Source organism: Perna viridis, chromosome 12 (genome assembly GCF_037379345.1).
Source record: "Perna viridis isolate PV_CMFRI_1.1 ecotype Kerala chromosome 12, ASM3737934v1, whole genome shotgun sequence".
NCBI classification, from domain to species: Eukaryota; Metazoa; Mollusca; class Bivalvia; order Mytilida; family Mytilidae; genus Perna; species Perna viridis.
In genome coordinates, this window is record NC_142456.1 from 669,785 (window position 1) to 694,970 (window position 25,186).

The 25,186-nt window shown below is 33.0% G+C and overlaps 1 protein-coding gene and 1 long non-coding RNA gene across 11 annotated transcripts in view; one reads left to right on the forward strand and one right to left on the reverse strand.

Annotated features, from left to right (window-relative positions):
- Positions 1–25,186, forward strand: part of LOC148600679 (uncharacterized) — a 103,395-nt gene that overhangs the window by 75,359 nt on the left and 2,850 nt on the right. For 6 of the 10 annotated variants that reach the window (XM_088555716.1, XM_088555715.1, XM_088555723.1 and 3 more), the window contains exons 2-9: positions 17,117–17,189; positions 19,525–19,645; positions 20,147–20,307; positions 20,908–20,986; positions 21,318–21,397; positions 22,804–23,076; positions 23,661–23,786; positions 24,695–24,847. In XM_088555716.1, the coding sequence (XP_088411842.1) occupies positions 17,117–17,189; positions 19,525–19,645; positions 20,147–20,307; positions 20,908–20,986; positions 21,318–21,397; positions 22,804–23,076; positions 23,661–23,786; positions 24,695–24,847 (1,066 nt within the window). Of the gene's footprint in view, positions 1–1,465; positions 1,637–2,815; positions 2,956–7,777; positions 9,275–9,998; positions 10,261–17,116; positions 17,190–19,524; positions 19,646–20,146; positions 20,308–20,907; positions 20,987–21,317; positions 21,398–22,803; positions 23,077–23,660; positions 23,787–24,694; positions 24,848–25,186 lie in introns of those variants that run through there. The other 4 variants (XM_088555717.1, XM_088555726.1, XM_088555725.1 and 1 more) reach the window with 4 other exon arrangements.
- LOC148600681 (uncharacterized) lies at positions 2,783–4,554 on the reverse strand. The gene is made up of 3 exons (XR_015917177.1): positions 4,342–4,554; positions 3,619–3,729; positions 2,783–2,920 (listed from the first exon to the last, which is right to left on the reverse strand). It is a non-coding gene; the product is annotated as an uncharacterized LOC148600681 (long non-coding RNA).

A 25,186-nucleotide genomic window follows, 5' to 3' on the forward strand; every position in this document is an offset into this window, starting at 1 on the left:
CATCCTTGAGTGCTTTCCATTATGCAGTTCAATCCAACAATCGGAACTTCGTAGCCTTTCTAGTTCCACAAAATAAAACCTCGGAGGCACTAGGCGGAAGACTCTGTCCGGAGTTTGACCGATCCGATACGAAAATTATATTTTGTGTGTTTAATTGGTTGATATTTTTGCCATCCGATTACTTTTTTCTAGCTCCTCGCTTCGCGCCAAAATTCTTAATTTCTAATGTATCTAAAAGACATTTTTAGGTGAATAGAATTACTTTGCCTACAATTTCGGCATTTATGTAGCAGCAATGGCCGATTAGTTCTGATTGAGGTCTGCAAAGTGTTTTATTCAGTCACTATATGTAGTTATCAATACTATTCCATTCTCATTGTTTCTACTTTCTGTTCTTAACTTATCAGATTTCACCATTCATGATTGTGAAAGTAGAAAGATCATCTTAACAGAAAGTAGAATAGAGTACTGTAAGCCATGTGGAATTCAGCGATTCTAACGTCAGTTTGAACTCGACTGCGCGTCTCCTATTAGTTTGAATCTCAATAGACGACATATCAGTACCCGTGTTTGAAAGTTTGTGATAGTTTGACAGATCTGCACTGCTGCATTACAAATATAATTATAAAGGAAAAGCTGTGATTGTTAAAAGTTGTAGTACATTTTTGTTAGTGTTCTACCTTTTTGTGTCACAATGTAGTTGGGCCGCAAATTGTAGTTAATTGATCAAATATAGTTCTTACGTTAAATTGTAAAGTCCAAAAACAGAAATACAGTTTCGCTTCATTCAACTTGTCACCTTCAAAAAAGGCGGAAATTTAACTACGTGCTGCTTTCTCTCCATTTGACATGCGGTGATCCATGTTCGCTTCATTACAAATATTGGTAGAGAATATCAGCCCGTAGATGTCGACGTGGTCTAAATAAATGTAAATTGGTTGAATATTAATGTGATTCTTGCGTGTTTTATTATGTTTCCATATCTTTTATTAAAAATTCCGATCTTACCAGATTTATAAAGTCTTCCCAACAATCACCATACAAATGATTATTGTATGTAGATTCTATACTGACAGGTAGAAGGGTCTTGGTCTAAAAATTAATTTCATCTTTCATGGGATTTTATTGGATTTAATCAAATACACTATGTCAACTTTCTGTAGAACTTTTGTCATACAAGTAATTCTTGCGTTAATAGGTGATCACAAAAACTAAAGACGACCAGTTTTTCCTTCGGAACGAACCACGCCAACAAACAAACCTTAACTGTTTAAATCGGTATAGATATTCTACTTATTCACTCGTTCTGACCCGCTGACTGTCATCTATTTAACTTTTTGTTACTAAGTTAAGAGAAATATCTCTATGTGTAACAGGCACCAGGTGTAAATAGCAAGCGCATTGTTCGGGGTAGTTTAAGCGTTTTCCTTTCAAGTGTATAACGCGTAGCAGTCTAGTATGTGTAGTACATTGTGAATTTTAATAATGAATGTCGGATTGGTTCCGGAAATAAAAAAAAACGTTTGAATTGTATTCATAGCTGGTTCATTACCTATTGGGATAGATCAATAAGGGCTAATTAAAAGTGATCGATATTTATTGACGTTTTCCTCGACCTTAGGAGATGGGCGATTTGGTAAGTTTTTGTTGTTAAATTCAAATTTTAGGTGTTCTACACGAGAATTGAGAGGCCATTTAAATTATTTACATTTCAAAGTGGCGGTTAAAACGTGTGAAGTGCTTGTAAATTTGTAAAATTGATGAAAATTGTCAACTTTTTTTTATAAACACAATATGTTTTAGTATGAAATAAACATTACCCTGACAGAAAGAATAAACATTATGGTTTACAAGCACATTTATCAATCATAATATTCTGTTCGTTTGGTAAGCCCAGTTTCGTTTAAAACTGACATGGTTAAAACGTAACATTGGCGGTGGCAGATCTGCCGATGGGGGTATCCTCTGTTCAGAAGAATAACTGTAATTATCTAAATTGCAATACAATACATTCTTCGTTCTTAACGGAATAAAATGAACATTTTGCCTCATTCCCCATGCTCCTTGTCCGCAAACTTTTAGTTTCGTTTTTTTATGTACATGTAGTCGGATTTTGTTAGTTTTTCTTGTAGTACAGATTTAAGTCTAAATGTCAATTTATATGAAACTACATTGATACCTTACTACATTGATACCTTACTACATTTGTACATTACAGTCTTGCAAGCTGGTCATACACTGTAGTTGGTCGGAGTGTAAGATTACATCGTATAAAAACCGTTACCATTATAACCCTAAAAGTTAATGGGTATATCAGACAAAAAGTTTCTGTCAAACGGACAAGTTGACTTTGAAATACGATTATTGCCCGGCACTTAACCTAAGCATACAAGAAATCCTTTTTAGCTGTTATGATTTGATTAACATTTCACCAGCTCACACAAAACCAATTCTTCCATAAAGCGTATGAATTGATCGTAGCAATCGAGAATATTATTACATTTCATTTCTTTCTCTATTTACTCTGAGTAATTAGGCAGGAAATTGGCTTATCCTAGTAATACAGAAAGTAATAAGCCGGGGGCAGCTTCATTGTCATCTGGATCTGACTGTTGTTTCTCAAAACTGAATATCTTGTTTTCTCTTCGTGATACCTCGGGTCTTATGATTTTGTCATTGGAAATTATGCTACCAATCATTCGTAGAATAGAAGCGCCATCTTCAGTGCCATTCGGATGATTTCTCTCTTCGGATGATTTGTCTGTTGTTTAGCACCGGATTATGTTTCTTTTGAATATCTGACATGTTATACTGGTGTAATTGATTCTTTAGGAAGAAACACTGCTATCTCTTTATGAGCCGTCTTGGGATTTTTGGAGTTTCTGAGATCGATAAATCTTCAATAACTTTCGCGTGTGATCTGTAAAATAGAAAGTCATGTTTAAATTCATTTCAGTAAGTATGGAATTTTCTTTTAATTTAATTTGTAGAACATGTTTATTCCGTACGTATTATGCCTTAATGAAAACATTAGTTTAAATGTTTTGATGCTTTTCAGATGTATCGAACTAGCTATAGAGTAAAATTCATTTTAACCGGTAAATTACATTCTAAAGAAATATTTTATTTAATTTACAAAAGTCGAGCAAAATAAGTTTTCATGTTTTTGTCAATTTATATCATGTGTTTTTAACAGTTAATAGCTTTGATGCAGTTTTGTATAGCAACATCATACAATAATTTAACAAAATTGAAATGACATCTCTATACATGTAGCTTTCATTAAGGCAAAACTCTCCGTGGTCCTAATTATAGAATTTCGGAGAAGGATCATTGTTCATGTATAGGTACATTTATGTAACTGGGTATCATTTTCGACGATCGGGGGAATTCTTGAAGTAGCAATCTCATGAATTTAAAACTGACTAAGTGCGACAACATCAGAACTTCCGGCTTATAAGATATTTTTATTTTTCCGGCTTTTTATGTGAATTTTAATGTCTCACCTTAAGTAGTACCTTCACTGTGTTGTTTAAAGTTGTTTTTTACAAAAATATGTGATTTTAAAAGTTTAAGGATTAGTCATCCGAATCATCTAGTTATGAGACTTTTGTTTACCTTAGATTTAATCCGTATCCTTGGAATTTAATGGTTGCAATGGTCCGGATATTGATACATGTCGATTCCGTATATATTTCCTTTCATTACTAACCCCATAGATCACTGCTCCTGAAAAAAAGTTTTTTTCTGTTTCTTGCAAAAACTTGGGAAAACAAAAATCTTTAAAATATAAATTTGTATATAAACCTTTTTTAGAGGGAAAATTATGGGGTTAATAAACGGCGGTATATTAAAAAAATGAAAGTTTATTGAAAGCATTTCAATTGTGTATTGAAACGTTGTTACTTCAATATTTTATCTTCATTAAAATATTTCAGGTTTTTCACCTGTGTAAACCACACAACTATATAGACCGAATAATTGACTCAACCATCAAAACGTTCCGGTTCATGGTAACTCTATATACATGCACATGTATGTTTTGAAGTTGAGTCCAAACTTTTCCAAAATCCGCCACTTACATACATGTAAAATCTGAAGTTTACATGTTGAAAACATTTTAATTTATCAACAATCCTACATCTTCATACTAAATGTACATAAATAGTAGATATTAAATACTTTTATTATTTTTTTACGCAAAGGATGGCAGTACTTGCCTTAAAAATACGATCTAGTTATAATTAAATGTCAGTTTATTTATCTCGATCTCCCGCTTGTGGATGTTCAATGCAATATGTATTTGTTCAAGAAGTATTTAAGATGTCTGACGTAACATACCACATTTGTAGCCAGTTCTGCCATCGATAGATACATGCATACCTAATATGCTTCCTTATCGTTAGTCCATTCCTTACTTTTGCTATGCAAAATCACATAGAATTTTTATAAGTTGATACTCGATAAAATTGTAATATCTACTCGCTGTTATAATTCGGAAACAGGCGAACGACGTTTTAATTGTTGCCCAGTTATATAAATACAAATAAGTTCGCTTCCTTCAAGTTTTACATGTATATGGGTGTTACCCATAATACCGACTTGTCTGTCACTCGACTATGATGGACAGGGACATACATAGGTATAACATTGTAATTGTTTGACCACAAAATGATGATAATGTGTAATTGAATCTTTGTATAATGTTTGTAAAATTTGAGCAGTTCTTCTCTTGTTTCCAATCAAATTTGGTGTCAGATAAAATTGTGTTCATGACCTAAGTAATTAACAAAGGGGGACTTTTAAAGGGTATTGAAATGATAACATTTTTAGCAGTAATGACGAACGAAATTTTAACCCTTTGTTTTAACCCTAACCCTATCGCGCTAGAATTCTAACATACAGGCTTCTGGAGCAGGGTTATGTTGCTACAAGATTGAAGTCATCACTACCAAAGTTTTATGGTTGTCATCATGAACTCGTGGACCGTTACGGTGTATCCATCTGCGCCATGAAAACTGATTTGTTCAACGTGTCATAGTTCTCCTTTCCTCTTTCTTCTACCCCGGACTTGACTTTTTATGAGCAACTCGGCGGGTGTTTCTAGAAAAGCAGAGAACGCTTACTCTACCGGTGCACCTGGTCCATGCTCTCAGTTTTTAGTGGAGTCCGAGTTTCTCATTTGCTTTTGTTACTTTGTATGTATGATTTTAATTACTTTATGTTCTTTGTTGTGTATGCCTGTTTTCCATGTCTGGTCTTTGTCCCTGGATTACATTCTTATGATTACCGCTATAATCTTGGTTCCCTTGGTTACTCTTTTATTCGGTTTATATTCTTAATATGATATTGAATATGAAATTCTAAAGTTTAGAGGTAATTTCACATTATATATGTACATTTAATTTCTGTACAAAGTCCAGAGTACTGTATGACCACACATTAGTTTACCGTGGAACTAGCATTACCGGAATCAACTGTAAGTGACCTTGGTTAGAAATGGTTTAACAGTTAGTTGTATAGCAGTATACATATATGTACATAATACTTTGTTGTGGCATTCTCTTTTGTATATATGAATCGTACTGTTAATAATAATAATGATATTTAATGGAAGAAATATTATGTACAAAACTGTGATTTGATTTTAAATTTTTAATTAAACGTGTATTTAGAAAACAATCCTGACCTATATGTATGTAAAACTAAACTGGAAAATGCATTGAAGGCCGCCACCTCAACCCTTTCTGTGCCCCTTTTTTTCTTTTAACATATCTTATACTAGAATTACACACCAAGTGCAATTTATTCCCCCGTTTATACAATTATAATGTATCACTTGACTCATATATCTACGTATTTCATTTTAAAAATTGACGTATACATAGTACATTTCGCCAGCATCCTGCCAGGCAAAGTGCATTTTGTACTCATATTTTAATTTATTCATCATTCTAATAACTTTGCTTAATGTAATGTAACAAAAATGCATCAATTTTAAATGCAATTTGACAATCGATTGTTAAAAGATGTACCTTGAATTTGGTTTGGTATCAGCTTTCCTTAAATTAATGCATAAGGTGTGGCTATGAATGACACATTTTTCTTCAAAAATATGTCGTTATATTTGTTTACCGGGAACAAATTTTAATTGATTTAAAAAGTTGTAATACTTTCTAAGTAATTATCTGTCTGTATGCAGTCCAGTGTTTCAATTGGTCACACAAGAGTTGTCTTTCTTTGTACATCTTACACATGTATCTTGCTTTACTCTCGTTTACGAGGAGAGGATTGTTACTGTAATGAAATTCAACACCTCTTACTTTTATCGAAATGTGACGCCTCTTTGAAATATGATTAAAAGTCTGTAAACAATTTGGGAATAGAATGAAAAGTTTTCTCAGGTTGAAATTTAAGAGCGCCATACTTAATTTGATATACTTGTCAGTGAAATGACCCTATAAAAGTTGAAGTAAGGTAGATCATATGTATCATTGATGGAATCATTTTGCGAACGTCCTTTTGACTTTCATTTGTCATTGAGAAAAGCAGAAGGTCGATAATTGTCCTGAGTGGACGCAGAGGTAACACAAAGGGGATAACTGACTGTTTTAATCTGCACTTAAAACAAGCCGTTGTATTCTTGCCTTAATTGTATGATAGTACATGCAAACATTCATTTTCATCCCGGTTGAGTTGTTGTCTCTTTGGCATATTCGCCATACCTGTTTTCGTTATATGCATGCACGTATTGTATATTCTGTACATTATACATGTACACAAGTGATTAATGATATTAGTTGTGTCCATACATGTATTATGAAAGGTGCAAAGTTGAAGCTGAATAGAAAAATTATAGCCGAAATACTGAGTCAATTTGGCACGCCAATTTTTTACAGGATGTTTTATATAATTGCACTTCAAATATATGAACGGGAAATAACCGCACGCTAGTACAATTGACAAAATTACGAACCTGTCCTCAAGTATATCTATAATGCTTATAAAAACATTGAACATGCTGCATTGGAAAGTTGAGTTCGTGTATGTCAATCCAGAGCTGTTTGGATGTAATTACTAAGAATTTCTGTATCGTGATTAAGTACATATCGAAAGGGAGAAGACGTACAATTTAGATTGTATTTTTTTACACTTGCAATCAAAACTATTTCCCTGATGAGTAAATTAGTATTGAAGTCCATGGCAACCATTCTTGATCATTTTAATTGTGCCCTCTGAGATCTAATAAAGTTATCTTTTGGCCTTTATCGAACAAACATGTTCATGTCGAAGCCGCTGTGTTTCCTCTTTTTAATATAGAAAATTGAGCAAATCCGGGGTATTCATGGAATCAATATATCTTCCTAACAAAGAATAATAGCTGTATTTCCCAGGCTTGATGGAAATGGATAGGGAAATAATTCAATCACCATCGATCAAACGCATTCTCTGGAATCGGGTCTAAGGAAGACAGAGTTGTCTCTCTTTGATCCATGAAGAACCTTTCCGCTATGTTGGTTCCTTGTACTCCTATACTGTATTTATTATTTCGGATCCTGCATTATCTTTGTACGAAAATCTGTGTGCTCTTTTGTCAACTTAACGAATATTGATAGAAGTCACCTTGGTGGTGAAATCGACACCAGAAGAGCCGGTGTTCTATTTCAATACAATTCAAACCTCAACAATAGTTCTCGTCAATTAACAATTTTAAAGATCATACAAATAGAGAAATTTAAATGATATTTAAACATGTTGATCGCAAAGTTTGGAATTTGATGTAGTACTTTTACCTTTATATTTAACTAGATTCGATGTATATCCAGGTGTAAATACGTTTTTCTAGCTGCTTAGTTTGTTATTGGCGTTTTTAATTTTCATTTCACGCTGCGATAAACTTCGTTAATAATGTATGTAACAAAAATGGAACATTATGGGACTGTGTATTGGCCTTTCAATGTGTAATTTAATGAGTAATTTTGGATGTGTGGAGTATGTAATGAGGACAATCATCCAATCGATTGCCTGGCATTTCGGATAATAGGATGTAATGATGAGAAATTATCAATAATATATTCCCATATCGAATTAACGGAACCTCACTGATATCGGAGTTTAGAATTGCTTGTAGCACATTTCGAGTGTCTCGTGATGTTTTTATAACGTTGAGTATTTCTTTGACTTGTTTAATCTTTGTGTTCAGTTTCCGTTAAATTAACTGTGTGTTTACATTATAAAAAAAACTGATTTCGTTTAGCACTTAACAACTATTAGCTAGTTTTGCTTGCTTAATGAGAATTCAAAGGTGATTATCATTATTATCAGTTAGTTACACCTAAGCTGGAAATTGATGCAATTCCCGCTTAATAACTCTTGATAACCACTGAGATTGTAATCCCTACAGCTGGGAGACGTATCAATCTATGTGCTTATTGTTTTAATGATTAATCCAAAGATTCGATGTTAAAAGGAGGAAAACAACCGCTAGAAGTGTTTTAACGAACATCCTCAAAGTGCCTGAAACATGTTGCAGATGGCGGAAACTTTACATCGATTTTCTTTTCTCATCGTCTGAATTATTTTTATATGAGGAACATATGTTTGTAACGCTTCTGTGAAAATCCATTGTAACAAGTGTATCATTGGATTTGTGGAGTTTTATTTTATTGTTTTGAATACTTGAGTTGGTAAAGTTTACATACATGTAGCTCTGACATTTTCCTCTAGTAGTTACATGTTATATGTTGTGTCATATTTGAAATACCTCCCGACAGTGTCATATGTCAAACTTTTCAAACTATTCTACCACGGGATTGATTGTTTTTCCTAGTCAATTATGTGGACAGCCATTCGATAATTAACAGTCAGCAAACGTTGTCAAAATTGGGGAACCAGTTTCTTGTGTCGTAAAACATTCTCAACGTTGTTTACTAGCGTTGAATATTCTGGATTAAGTTCACGTGACTTATTGCACTGTGACTCGTTAGTCCCTCCTATCTGGAGGTGAAGTAAAACACACCTCTCATGGTGTCCATTTTCAGTCTCTTCAGTGACACTTTTGATAACATTTTAAAGAAAGCATCATTTTACGGGCATCGCCATCTTGAAAATTGAGAAATACAGCAGCAGAATTTATAAAAAATAACCTAAGAATTCCGAAATTGCAGAATTTGAGAACTTTTGTAGATTTCTTTATGGTATAATGTTCTTTTGATTCGAAAACCTTGACACAATGTTAGGAAGTCGATGTTCCAGTCTAGGATGTGATGATTCGGTACGTATCAGATTTTCCCTTTAAATATCTACTTTTTTCTATTATTTTAATGAATCAAAAATTAATCTTCTTAAAGTTGCTCCGATTCTTAGGTTTAATAAGCTTAATTTATTACCTTGGATCAGGTGCATAAGTTGTCATTATTATGGAAAATATCGACCAGTTCTCTTAATGATCTACGAAGCCAACAAAAGAGAATCTTGGGGGAAAAAGATATTCTTGAGAACTTTCTTCTTTAATTAGCAATCAGGAGAGTGATTTTTCCAAGGAGTGATTTTTCTCGGTGACAAGATTTCCGTAACTATGTTTTTATTATCAACAAAAAATCCATCACATCTTGCTCTTTCTTCGGATGCTTCTTGCAGAAATGTTTCGCTAGATTACGACGTTTCCTTAAAATCAATGGGGGACTTCGTCAGTGATCAATCGGCCTGTGGAGAGTTCTGCCAATTTATTTAATCACTGAAGAATAGAACGAAATACGTTTTGTAAACATCAATGTTACATGTTAGTTCCGTTTAAAACAATTAGGCAGTTGTGCTTCGCGTTTAAATGAAGATTTCTTTAAATTTGATTTTACTGGAAATTCTTATCTGAACACACGCTTTAAAATTGTGTATCGTGTATGGATATTTTTGTCTTAAAAATAGCTGTTTAAGTGGATGATACACACTGTGGGTTTGTGCTAACTTGAGAAATTAATGACTTTTCTTCCGGTTTTCAGGATGATTGGATATTGTACAAAGGAAGTGTTTGAACGTTTCAACTTTTTGCACGTTGACTTTAATAGATAAAATAGACTATTACATGTTGTAGTGAGTAGAGTAGAACTTAGTGAAAATCTAAATGCAATGTGCGAGTGACGTCATGCACGCTCTCATTCATCGAGAAGCTTGGTGTAAGGAACGTTAACAAAAAGTTAAAAAAGGAATATTAAAATGGCGTTTTCTAACTGTGGTACTTTAGATTGTTCTAACCCGATGACGGTAAGTCTGTCTGGACTAATCTGGTTTATGGGTTGGATCCCAGTACTAAATGCACTTATCTCTTCAAATCACGTCACTTTTCATGCTTCAGGTTGGATCCTTCACTAACGTTACATGTCACGTGATCAAGACAGAATTATACCCAAAACCAATCGTCCCCACTCCAGTATATATATTACTTCTTGTGAATTCTGGAAGTCCTTTTCAGTCAAACCTGATGCCTTTGTACAACTTATTCACAAATTGTTTTGACATTCAGAAAAAATGTCAAATCTAATATCTATTGATTACACACATACATATACGCTCTTACAATTTATCCGGTCTTTTTTTACAGTAGGTTAACATTATTTATCTGGTGAATTCTTAACTAATAAGTCAACTTTTAGCACTTAAAATCTATTTTTTGTAAATGTTATTATATTTATATCAATCCCCTTTTTTCCTATAACGAAAGAAAACTCATATGGCTTTTTTGTTTTAAAATTCTGAAATATAAAATAAAAATGCATCCGTTTGAGACATCATCAACTATTTATTTAAAAGTCAAGATTGCATGTTGATTGATATTCAGCGAGTATATCTGAAACAAAGCACTAATTAAACATCAAAAGGACATCGAAAGTAATAAAATTGCAATTTCAATTTTCTGGTATTTTGCTAATAAGTGATTGATTTCTGTTGAAATTGTATCCGACCGTAGCTTGATGCCAATGTTTGATGATCATTACAAATGTCTTCAGAGAATTCATCGTTTATAACAATTTGTAATGGTGGAAGTTACTTGAATAATTAATGTTGAACAATTATCATTGTCACATCTTAACAATAAAACGCAACGAAACACGAAACACTGTACACATAAAACAGAGACGCGGGAGAATTCTCGTGATGTCTTGCTTTATTGTATGAATGAGCGAAAGTAAAAGTTTTCTTGTTGAATTAGAACTGTCACTCTGTATTTACAATTAAGTTGTCTTTAATTTGATATACAGAAACAAAGCTTTCTGGCTGAAAAAAAACAGGAATGTATTGACTGAGAAATCTTTCAAATATTCATGAAAAGTTCGTTATTTGATAATAGACGTTGCTTCTTCTCTTGTGTTTATTTTTCTTTATAGACCATCGCTGTTATCTACTGATGTTTACATATATACTGATCTGTATCAATAACGTCTAAAATATTTTACTAATGGTATATTGTAGAGAATAATGTACAACTGTGTTCAGTGAAAAACTGGAAAAACTCCAATTTTTCAAATAAAATGTTTTCGTTTACTGTAGTAGCTCTCTGACTATTTCAAAGCCTCTTTTCATGGTAATGAATGATTTTATTAGCAAAATATACATTATTTTATGCTATTATTCCTGAGGCATTGAAGACAATCAATACAAAAGCTTTTCTAGTATCAGTTCGGGGGAAGCATCAACTTAATTGCATGTTCCATCATTTTTATCTTTTTCTTCGACGCCATTTTGAATACCAGAAAACCAATTGATCTTTTGCTGCAAATCGAAGGGGCTCCCATGGGACTGTATAATAATATTTCATAACAATGCAAATAGAACTACTAATAAATTCAATGGCAATTAACATGAAATTCATGTTTCAATTTTCATTTCATTTGATTAGAACTATTCTTTGGAGACCGGCATCGACAGGGTGAAAACCAATACGAAACAAAGAGCGAGCAACTATTTCATGAAATTATATATTCCGATCAGGATAGCTTACTGAATCCAGCATGAATCAAACAAATGATGTATGGTTCTTTTTGTTGCATTTTATTTCTGTATAATAATACCATGGAATTTTCTAGTGGAACGAAATTATGATTGATTTTTCTAATAATAAGGTTATTTTTAATTTGATCATTGTTTCTGATACGCCAGGCACACTATATTGAGTTAGTCAGTTATTGTCAAATGATGACAGAGAGGGCATCAAAGGCGTGCTTGATTAAGATTGAATTCCTCGTTTCGAATAAACTAATCAGACGCACCGCAAGTCTTGATAAACGTTTAACCAAATAAGTAAAACAGACAAAATTCACAGGGAATTTCCTAAGTGTCGTGCACAGCGTTTGTCTTACAAAATAATATATATAATGGCAAAATTTAAAACTAGCGATGGGAGAATATGAGATTTGACCCTATTTTTCATGTACACGCATAGATCTTCAAAATGAATCAATATTGAGTTCAAATAACAGAATCATAGAACTGAAGGTTTGGGACATGTAATTCTATCCTAATCCGGTTCATATTTCTTCCAAATCAATATTATGATTGTCACATGGGACCTTATTAGCTTCATGCTACACCATCGTTCACTTGTGTCGTCAACTTAATTCTCTTAGGAATCTAAGTATTTAAAAAAATAATTAGAAACTGATTTTTTCCTAGAATATGGAATTGCAGTGGATCTTAACAGAAAGATAAAAAATTTGCATGGACGCTTACTAAATCCATATATATTTTAAGTTGTTTTGAGATTGTGATTGTATGTGGGTTATAAGACTTAGTATAAAAACACTTTAGATTGACATTAATGTTCATATTGTGAGGTATAAACTCCGGACTCGGAAGATGATACATGTGTAATAAGAGCACTTGGATAAACCTATTAAAGTAAATGAATAAAACATCGTCGGATACTTATCTTTAATCTGAGTCATTTTCAAATGACACTTATTATAAATGATGACTGGAGAATTGAACTCTAGTACAAATATTTCAAACAGACCTTTTTAAGAACTTTTTACAAAACTTTGTTTATTTTCAATTCTAATGTAGCTTTCGTATATCTTTGTTAAATCTGACTATCGTTTGCGTTTTTAATCTGCTGCCAAGAGATAACATCACCAAAGGTCGTCCAATACTTTGTCCGCTCAGAACATTGTCTGGAGTCAATTTTTCGTCCATTATAATCGCCATCAAAGTGACTATATCTTTTATAATAGGTACTCAGGTAAATGTCGTTTTGTCCGATTCAGAAAGATTTATTCGTTAGGAAACCACAATAAATGTACCCTAAATCGATATAATGGTTTTAATGCTGTTGAAATCGAGGTCGTTTTGACCCATTTTGATTAAGCTTCAATCTTTAATTTTCAAAACCGGAAATGAATCTATTTATCAAATCTCTTATTACTCAACTAATAAATTGGGTTCGTTTATTAAAATATTTTTGGTTTCAGTACGGTCATGGAGACCCAAGCTCATAGACTACCTGTAACTCCAGTACACACTTCATTAAGGCCCAACGTCATAAATGCTATTTAGTCCATCTGTAGAGGTGTATATTTTCATGATAATTAGTTGCATGTTTAGATAGACATATTTTGATTTAGTCATTGTACCGTTAGTCTTATATTCAAAAGTTTATCTTTATTATGATTTTAAGTGGTTTTCTATAGGACAGGTGATGAAGTACAGTATCATGTTACCCATTTAGGATGTTGTTTTATGTAGTTGTCAAAGTTTTGATTTATTGGAAATTGGTGCTCAGTTGGCGTTGAATTGGTGCTTAATTTAGGTCAGTTATGTAAGTTATCATAATTAAAATAGTTGGTGCATAGTTGGTGTAAAATTGGTGTTGAAAAGTATATAAGGGCTTTGATTTTCAGTTTTAAAAAAAGATTGGAGATTGAAATTTAGGAGTGGAATAAAATGGGATAGGTGGCCTGAAAAAGAGAAGAAAAGGAATGAAGGGAAGATTGGAGATTTGATGTTTAGGAATATACGGTTGCAGACTTACTGTAAGATTGGAATTTTTTTTTATGTGGTTGAGGGATGTGTTTTTCGAGACAAGTGATGCAAGAGGAATATTATTTTTGAGAGTTGTAACTTGCCGTAACTGGAAGTTAACTCGTTGTTGTTGATGATGTTTGTTTGACGTTTTGACGTATACTTGCCTTAACAGGAAGTGTTTGTATTCCGAACAATATGGTCCGAGGTTATTGTGAATTATTGAAGTTAGTATAGCTTGCCTCAACAGGAAGTTATCGTGTTCCGGACAATGGTCCGAGGTGCCGGACGATGGTCCGAGGTCGTAGATTGTATGTGTTGACGATAGTGTAACTTGCCTTTACAGGAAGTTATCGCTATATGGAGAATTCCTCGATTGTTGATGTATGTTGTGTTGTTCCCCTATGCCATTTGGATCCCATCCGTATTAAGGAATTTGAGAACTTTTAGATGATAACTTGATTGAGCGCACCGTATATGTGAGTTTTTTTCTAATTTTCTGATGTCAAAATAACTTTCCATCCTGTAACATGTATTTTATGTATAATCGTAACAAACTGTAGATTAGTGACAATTCTCTTTATTCTGAACCCGCCTGGAATTGTGAGTAACTTGGCATCAGTGGTTAAAACATACCAGCCAAGAGCTTTGCGCATACTCGGCCGCCATGGCACATCTGTAAACACCAATTTCCATTTCATGAAGGTCCAAGCTCATATAATCCGTCTGTAATATCAGTCCTCACTTACTGAAGGCTTAACGGTATAGCCCATCTGTAATACCAGTTACGTATAACCTTTATGAAAATTTTGAATCTGGTCATCCAACCCTCTTTCTGTAACTACGGTCTTGAATGCCCGATTTTAAATTTCTTAAAACAACTTAACAAATCTTCAAGCTTCAACTTAAATTGCTTTTGTTGTATTTCTATAATACTTTTCCCTGTTTTTTTTTCAAAATCATAAAAATAGATTTTTTCTTACTTCATAATTCAATGCATATTTAAACTCGTACATCATGAGTAATACCGTGTGGAAACAGAATTATATTTCTTTGATACTTTTCTTTGTAGTTAGTGACTTCATAGAAAATGTTGTAAGACGCATAGATCGAAGTTGCATGTCAGGACCGAGTAACAAGTCCTTTCGTTCAGTAGAAAGTTATGTAAACGATATCGTATTTGCAGAGCTAATTTCTGTCGCTTCGCTCGTGTACAACAATGTGATAATTTTTTTAAGTAAAACTCGTACTAGCGGTAAAATTCTTGGTGTAAGACCGTCTTGTTTTTATATATATAGAACTGTCGCAAACTTGACAGTTCTAACATCGTTGGGAATTTTTCAGACCCTTCTATATATATATAACCCAAAACAAAAGTTTTAACGGCGCAACACGACCTACGACCTCTGAATAAAAGTCTCGTATAAACAAATTTTAATTGGATTATTATTAAGTAGTTGTTGAAAACTCTCAGCTTCTGATGTTTGCCAACTTTTTTTCGGGGTAATGTTATACGAAGAAACCTTACAAAACAAGACTGTACAGGCGTCAAGTGTGGACTGTAAGGCTGTATGTTGAGGACTTGGCTTCAGTCGACTTCGGTTGTTTTTGGGTGTTTTAGAGAAACCTTTCTTAAGCAATATTTGGCTTCCAATCCTTTTAAGTCATGACTGAAGTGTTTGATGTTTCATCGTCTCTCTGGAAACGTGTATTCCCAATAGAATTTAATACCCCAATACACAATTCACCAAACAAAAATATTATTTCTTCTCTTTCTAAGGCTTTATAACAACAAATATTTAGTCGTGGATAAGTAAATTTAAGTTTACATGGTAGGTATTTCTTTTATGTTCATTAAATTCGATATTCTTTAATTAAAACCCACCAAGCCTTACAACCTCATTACATAAATAATTTTTGAGTTTAAAAATGATTCATGAAAAGAAAAAGCTAAAATAAATACTGTCAGTCCTGGGCTGAGTAAACAGGACGGTACCGAATAGTAAGCACTTATTAGAACCGAGCTAATACACGTTCAAGTATTCAGGTCTCAACTTAAACTTAGGGAATGAGATATTGATTCAATTTAATTTTCTATTATTGTAAAAATCGTCAAAATTGTTTACACTGTAAAATACAATGATGATGAATTGATACGGTATTTAAAGAAATTATTATCAACAATTATTGTATATTGACAAATTTAATTTCGACATCATGTTGATTAGAATTTATGATTTTATAGATATTTTTAATAGCTGAGCATTTTTATATTATTAACTTTAAAATCCATTATGTATATAAATGCATGTCTGTGACACCGTAACTTCACATTCACCTTCTGTAGGGAAAATTAACGTTTATCTATACTATAATATTCTCTTTTGAAGAAAAGAATAAAATGATTTTTTAAAATAATATAATTATTTTATTTAAATGAATAAACAACGCATGTCTAACTCTGTAAGAGATAGTGCAGTAGTGTGAACCATTCATACGATTTGGTGAAAGGGTTTCTATATGACACGACAAGAAATCCTCGGTCTCGGTCAATGATTTCTGTAGTTACAGATGTAGAAAAAAGGTCCTTAATCATAAATTTTGGCTTAAAAGCTGAACTTTAAAGATAATTCTAAATACCAAGTAACAGGTTTTTGTCCTGAATAAGTCGTTTTAATGGTTCAATGTACAATAAACTAAACATCAAATAGAAATAGGCGAATTAAATTCATCTTTATTTAGGCTTAGTGTAGAATTACAAACATATAATTCATCTGAACAAAAATTTGGGTTGAAGTGATATAATACATGTACATTGTATTATAGGTATAGACTACATGTACTATCAAAATACGACAGACTACACATAAAAATACTCCCGAGAGCTATAAAAAGTTAGGATGTCTAGTTATTTTAAAGAATTGTAAATGTCCCTGATTTTTAACAACAAACTTCTTCATACAGACCAAGAAAAACATCACCCGTTAAGCATACATGTAAGTGTTAGGGAACTCTGATCAATTTGAGATTAACAGACTTCCGAGCCTTTACAAAATGGCTGTGTTCTGTATTAGTAATTAAAAACGTTATTTTTTTTATTTTACAGTATGGTCCGTCGATTGGTGGAACACATTCAGCAGAATGTCAAACGCTGAAAGACTTACAAGAGTGTCATGCAGGTAATTCCATCTTAAAGGGTACAAAAAAGTCAATGAAAAGTATTACTTTTATACTGTGTATATTGTTTGTGTTTATTTCAAATACTTGTAGACGGAAGTGTACTGGAAGGTATGAAATGTTACATGAATTATATTTAGTCCAAATTTGACTTCTTATATAATGAGACTTGTATAAACTATTGGTCTGAACATAATGTTAGATATCAAAGGAGTGGAATTTTCAGTTTAAAATTATTTGGTGTGAATGGTTACCAGATCAGATGAAGACTGGTGCCCAGTTTATTCGAAACTCGGTTTAGGTATGTGTTTATCGCAGTATATAAATCATGTCAAGCTTGCAAATCGAATCTTAGCATTAACATGCAAGACAATGTGATATACATTTACAATACGTATATTAAAAGGGAGAAGTACGAAAGTTTTACAGTGCTTTAATATTTCGTGAACATTAGCATTTCATAAAATCTGTAGTTGATAAACTGTTTAAAATGAACAGTCGTCAACACCGAACGATTTGGGGCCATTAAATCTTCCTTTTTCCAGCATTATTAGAAACTTCATTACCAGAAGTTGTTTAACTAATTCCCACTTCATCTGAAGATCATTATAGAAACAAAATTATCTATCAACTTCGGGAAACATTTATGAGTTTTCAATTTCTTGTAATTAGGGAGCATATCACTCTTGGCATAGGAAAATGAAACATCACCGCACTCATGGCGGCTTTCGGCTTCTTGGGATACATAAGAGAGATAATTAAATGCAATGATCCCTTCTAGTTTTTTTTATCTTGGAAAGAAAATATTGATTCAAAGTATCAAGTCCATAAACTCTGTAGCAAAAGCCAATTTATCAGAAATCCTCCCTTTGCCGTTTTCCAATCTTCTTGATTGACTTTCATGTCACTAGTCATGGTTGTTATCATTCCGCGTGAGAAAACAGCAGACGATGGAGGTCCCGGATGGAGTATTTACAAAGAGAAAACAAAATGCCAAAGAAAATAGAATGCTAACAGTCATTGGTGGAATTGATTATATATGTACAACTTTATGGAAATTTTCTTTTTAGATTGATGTTATATCGAATTTCATCAACTATCGTTCTAGGGAAAAAATAAACGATGTCATCATTGTGCATTTCGTCTGTTATAACCGTTTAACAAGAGACTAAGAACTGATACAAACACCGACATTATATCAGAGCTCAGTCATTTATTAAACTATACAATAAGGAGCGAAACAATGATCTGCCTTTAGTTCGTTTATATACAACACGCAAAAAATGTTCATTGTGGACTCCACTTTGTTTTGTAAATGTACAATCATTTTATGCTAGCGCGTCTTTAAAAATATCCCCGAATCTTTCAATAGCGAAATCGGTAGATTGCTATTTATTTGATCAAATTTCTAGATACATGATGTAGATATACTATAGTATATGTATGCTGTGAACCAACATTTGTGAATTTAAGCTTGTATTCGGCATTATGGTATGGCAAGTCAGCAAAATTTGTCGTAAACTGCCATACATCATTTTTATACAGACATTTAACGTATACCATTAAATCTGCATATTTCATGAAATTTTGATGAGAATAACTTTAAAGGAATTTACAAAGATTTTATGGTTTTCTTGGTTCTTCTGAAGAAAAAAATCGATTTCTTCCTTTTGGAGTTAATCTCGCTTTATTGCATCTAGCATGAAATGATAAAGGCAATAACGATAACTCTGTATGGATTCATTCCACTAATTGAAATAAATAGCTATCGGGCTAATTGGAATTACTCATTAATGACAAAGGAATTTTCTGGAAGAAAAAAGAAGCAAAGATTTCAATGACCTCATAGAACGAATCGAAAAACAAAGGAAAGGGATCAAAACTGAAGTTGTAGAAAAAAAAATACATTTTTTTTTTGTAGTTGCCAATGATGACTAACAAATATACAACCAAATACAAAAATTAAAATCCTACAAAAATCAAAGAAGTTTGTCATTTAAGTTGTAAATGGTCGAACAGAAACACATTATACGGCCAAAAGAACCTGAAACTATAAATATCAAACAAGTCTCAAACCACTTTACAAGAAGCCACATCTAAGCTACACTGTAAGTTAATTAGTATATTGTCAACACGGTTTCTGATTGGATCAAAATTTCGTTTATCACCTCATAGACCGCATTTAAAATAATTTATTTGGGTTATTTAGTGCGCACCACGTGATTGAGGTTATTTATCCACAGACCAAAAAAATATATCAGTCATTCCTGTCATTCCTTAACTAAAACAAAAAGATTTCCATTCTGACACCTTAACGTCCATGTCTTTTTGTTACAGGCCATGAGATGGTGCAATGTAGAAACGCTGACGGAAACGATCCTAAATACGTTTGTCAGCAATGTGGAGACTTGGCTTGGCAACCGAACCCTAACAGATATGGTGATAGATGTCGTCTCAGGTGCGTTTCTATTTGTAGCTTAAAATACGACGTTACAATAGATTTATAAATCGCCCAAAGTTGAGTGATGTACAAAACAATAGACCAAGTCGAAAGTGGAAAATAAATTACTGTAGTATGCTATTCAAAATTTAGCGACTGATGGGTTTAAAAATTCAAATGAAAATGACAAAAAAACAGAATACCTATTATTGGCAGAAATGGTAGGTTTTCTGAGGGTCGAGCACCCATTTTCTCTTGAATTCTCTTTTATTGTGTGAACATTAAAACTGGGAAACCAGCCTGAACATTTTCTTTAATTAGTATTCTCTCATTAGATTTGCCAACTAGGGATTCCAGTGTTAGGAACTTCTGGAATAATGGATGTATCAGCGCCTGCTTATGGCGTGTGTATACATAAGTGTGTACAAACGGATGGACATTATTATTCCTATACGTCCTCCATGAACACCATATATAGATCTTGATTTATAATCATTATATTTTATGTTTATTTTTCAGACGATCTTGTGATCGGTTTAAAATGGCGTACCGAGATTATGGTAGCACTACAAGAGACTCCATATGTAAATGTGAATCTGGCTATCATTTCCAGTCAACAGATCAGCGGGCGTGTGTCCCTAACAGTGACTGTGATAAAGGATACGGACAGACGGACTATGGTGTGTATATATTGGTTATATACTACTTATTTCATTGACTGTTCTCATAAAAAAACATGTATCATTGTATAATTTCTTGGGTAATTTACTTATATGACAAAGTTTTTATATAATGAACACAAAGTTATTATTGTATCTTGATAGATGATTATTTTCTTATAGACTCGAGTCGCCCATGATTAAAGAAAAATAAAGTCGGGTTGAGTTGGGACCATGACTTAACTGAATTTGACCTAAGCCGAATTGTCCCAGCAGAAATAATTGTGGGGTTTTGTTCCCAATTACCCCACTCCTTTGTGTATGAACCAACTTGACATATAAAATCTATAGTAGTTATTGAATTGTTTGAAATTTATACGCAGTTTGATGCAAGATGATGTGAATAATTAAAACATTTCAATGATAATTACTGGTGTGAATTAAATAATTTTCAATCTATTGATATTTCTTTTGTCAAGTTCATCGATATTTTTAGTTTATTTGGCTGTTTAAAATGAGTATACATGTATATATTTGATATGGTTTCCATAATACATCTGTTAAATCACACGTGTAATTGCAGTCAATTAAACTAGATACATGTAACTTTTCTGTTTCCAGGTTCCTGTAGGAAGTGTGAGGTCGGGATAACATACTCTAATGTCAAGGACAAGTACCAAAGATGCCAACCGGTTACCCCGTGAGTAATGTTGCCCCACATACATGAACTAGCATGCTTTCCCATTTGTCTGTCAATCCGTTCTAGCTAGATTTGCCACCTTCATTTTTTTTGTTGAAACTACAAATGTATACAGGTTGTAACAAATATGCATTTAAGTTTTTTTTTTTAATTCACTTCCCATTGTGTGTAAGGTTAAAGGAATTCTAATGCATACATAGATCCAGGAGATATATTGTTCAAGTTTTGTAAAGGATCATATGAATAATCAACAATTTAGATGTATGTCTACGCCTTTAGAAATTAACATTTCCAGCATACAAGGCCTTGAAATCATTTATCCTATTTTTAGATGTGAAAAACAGAAAAGATGTACACTACAGAAAAGTAATGGGATTAGTGACAATTTATGTAGTGACTATAAATTTAAAGGTATGTTTTAATATACCATGATCTTTAAATATTCACCAACAGTGTCCACAGGATAGAGGAATGGAGTGCTATATTTGTAAAAGATCAGGGTAGTGTGCTAGCCTGAGTGCGAGAGGTCATGAGTTCGATTCGCGACCGAGAGACACTATATACTTTAAAACTGGTTGTCACTGTTTCTCACCAAGTACTTGGTGTTTAAGGGATTAGAGTGACGACTGGTTGGATCATATTTAAGTGAGGTGACATTCTTACCCAATAAAGATCCGACTCATCGGCTAGTGAAAACTCGGTCTGTTCGATTGGTCCTGCATTCGATCTGGTCCTGAAATGCATGAAATATTATTCATTCATGTAGGTGTTACACCCAAATAAGTAATCAATTTAACTGGTAGTTGACCCGAAGAGGGTAAAGAACAAAAGGTATGTTCGACTGAGGCAATACTAGGACCTGTCTTACATGAAAGTCATTGGATATCTGATAAAAGACACGGCGCCACTGTCTTGAAATCTAATTCGGACATTACCGCCTGCGACAAGGAAGTAAACAATTAGTTCACCTTAAACAAGAAACAAAAAATTGATGCTCGTGCGTTGACAGGTACATTTATGTCATCAATTTAGAATACTTGAAAAAGTCGATTTTCTTTGAAATATCAAAATTTATATGTAACAACTATCGACTGATAAAGTAGTGAATATTAAAACAATTTTCCTTTTGTTTTATAGATAAAAGGTATGAAAAATAGAACCAACAAAAATCTCTTCTTATTTCATTACTTTTTATTCCTTTTGAAGACAAGAAACATGAAACTTGCAAAAATTATCATTAGATAGAATTCTAGAAAGATTATCGTTATTTTTTGGGGTATGAAATGAATTTAGTGGAAGATGTCTTTGTGTCATTTTGACCTTCAGTGAGAAAAGTAATTATCTCACAATGTGTACCAAAGCAGCCAGCCACTATGAATATAAACATGACTAGTGTTCATTATTTTGACATTGTTTCCAAATATATGTAGAACCAAGTAAATCACAGTTTATAGTCGTGTGTGTGAAGCAGATTATTATGGAACGACCCTGAATCCCATTATGTATTTTGTTACTAAATTAGGACTCGACTAAATAAAACATTGAAGGTCAAACACATCTAGTTTATGCAAGAAAAGATTCCAAGGGTCGTAAAAAGATTCGTTTACTGTTGAACCAGTTTCCGAGTAACAATCAAGAACCTTCCTCATAAAATGTTCCTAACCCATGGGCAGGTCTCACATTTTCATGCAAATGAATTCGATTTTTACATGCATTCTTGACAACCGTGTGTAAACAACGACATCTTAAATAAATAAAAATATATATCAAAACATGTGTTCTAATAATATTTATATGCTGGAATCTTTTAATTCCAGATCAAGAAATTGACTGCAAAAACCGAGCACCGTATGGCGCTGGTGGATTCGCTGACGGAAGTCAAAATGGAAGTCTCTCAGATGGCGCTATAGTCGGTATCGTGATTGGGGTCGTTGGCCTGATAGCCATCCTTATTCTCGTGCTGATGTTCATCATAAGCAGACGACGGAAGGCACGCGCAAAAGACAAACAGCTTGATGTAGCAAACCTTGACAGACTGTCACTGCAGATACAGGAAAGAGCTGCTAAAGAGGAACCCTACAGACGGAAAGGTGCCAGTCAAACAATACCTATATTGTGTTTTATAATTCTTCTTAATTTTGATAAAAATGTATTTCAAATTGCAATGGCCACCCTTTTTATACATAACATGTAATTAGAAATGTTCCCATATGAAAACACTAAAATAATAATACAAGGTACGTTGTATAATATATAGAATAACATTTTTTTCTTTTAAAGTTCTGTACATGTAGCTCTGAATTATGAATACTTGATACATGTACCTATAGCTGTATGGAAGATTCTTTGACATACTTATGTTAAATTATTTTAACAATAAATAATATGTTCACTATGCGTGTGCTCTGTTTATTTTGATGATCTGAGAAAAGACCGTTCAAAACCTGAAAATCAAGTCCGAGAATCCTCTTTTAATTTGCAAGAACTTGATACACAGATATGTAATTTTCTATCTGCATATTTTTTGTACCATACCTCGATAAGCGCATGCGTTTTTGCTGCAAGCCTGACGCTCGTCAAAACGCTAACCTAACCCTCCTAGCGTTTGGTTGCAACAGTCTTCACTATCATCTAAACGCTTTATAATCATATCAAAAATGGGTTTTTTTTCTAGTTTTAACGGCAGCAATGAGAGAGATTGAAGACAATATTAACAAACAGATCTGGTCATTACCACAAGAATTGTTCAGGAATCACTTTCAAGATGCTAAATATGAACTGGTTGTAGAGAAGTACAAAGGTATGGCATATCTTGATTAGTATTAGTCCTGTTACATTGTCAATAGGTTTCAGTAGCAGACCAAGGGGAGGTTTCTTGGGGTTTGAACCCTCTTTTGAAGGAAAATGATATAATTACATTGTCAATAGGTTTCAGTAGCAGACCAAGGGGAGGTTTCTTTGGGTTTGAACCCTCTTTTGAAGGAAAATGATATAATTACTTTCGTACAACATATAGGCAAAAATGAGCAAATTATAGCCTGGACCTTTTTTCAATTTTAGATTGTACCCACTTCTTTTGAGTACATTTCTGGATCCACACTCCAGTTTTAACCAATAAAACTAGAATTTAAAAAGAAAAAAACAGTTTTAATCTTATGGAAGTTATTTAATGACATGTGTTGGGTTAAGAGGACGGAAATTGGATTATCTTGAGGGTTAATAAAATCATTTATCATTATATTGAATAAGTGTTTTAATCATATATAAATTGATCTGTATTTTTATTATGAATTTATATGTAATGTAAAGCACTTAATGTATTATATGAATGTGTTAGATAAGCACTATATAAAAAAATTATATAGGCGTGTAATAATAATAATAAAAATCGGTGGATTAATATTGAAGTAAGATTCAGAAGAGGGCGATCTGAGATAAACATATACAAACCAAGAGCTTAGAGAAAAAACATTGATCTCAATTTAAACTTCATTTTAGATTAATTATAATCTTTTGTGTTGTTTGATTAGTGGGCTTAAGATAAACGTTTGCATGACTTTGTTTGGAAGATCCCACCTGACTTTTAAAATTACCAGTAGAGTAAGAAAGTAGAAAGGTCATTTTCCATTTTTTTTTAATTGGAAGTAGAAAACATGTATCATATCATCTTTGGTTGCAAGTTTTCTTAAATTCATTGTTTTATTTTAGATAAAGACCATAAATTCGCCATTAATGGGTACATGCAGGATTGGCGCGAGTGGCGCGAAGAAGCTGGGGACGCTGTTTCTGAATTGTTTGAATGTCTGAAGAAGGTTAAAAGAGAAGACATTGTTCATAAAATCTGCAGCAAGTTTCGAGAAGGTATAGATTATAATTTAAGCACATTTGTATCTATTAAGCATCGGTCTTTGTAAGAATCAAGAAGTGGGTAAAACATGGTATTGAAATGTCCGACCTCTTTGACTTAGTAATTTCACTATTTGCAACATCAGAAAAAAGAAACCCACGATTTTCCATATCATTTTGATAAAATGAGTATAGTTCATTGAAATAATCTGTAAATGAACTTTTCATTAAGTCAACAACATAATTTTTAAATTTCTTATGAAATTCTAAACATATCCATCATAAAGATGAAAAAGTAATCATAGCAAAAGTTAGGAAGGCTTCTGGTCTAAAATTATATTGTCAGAGCCGTCA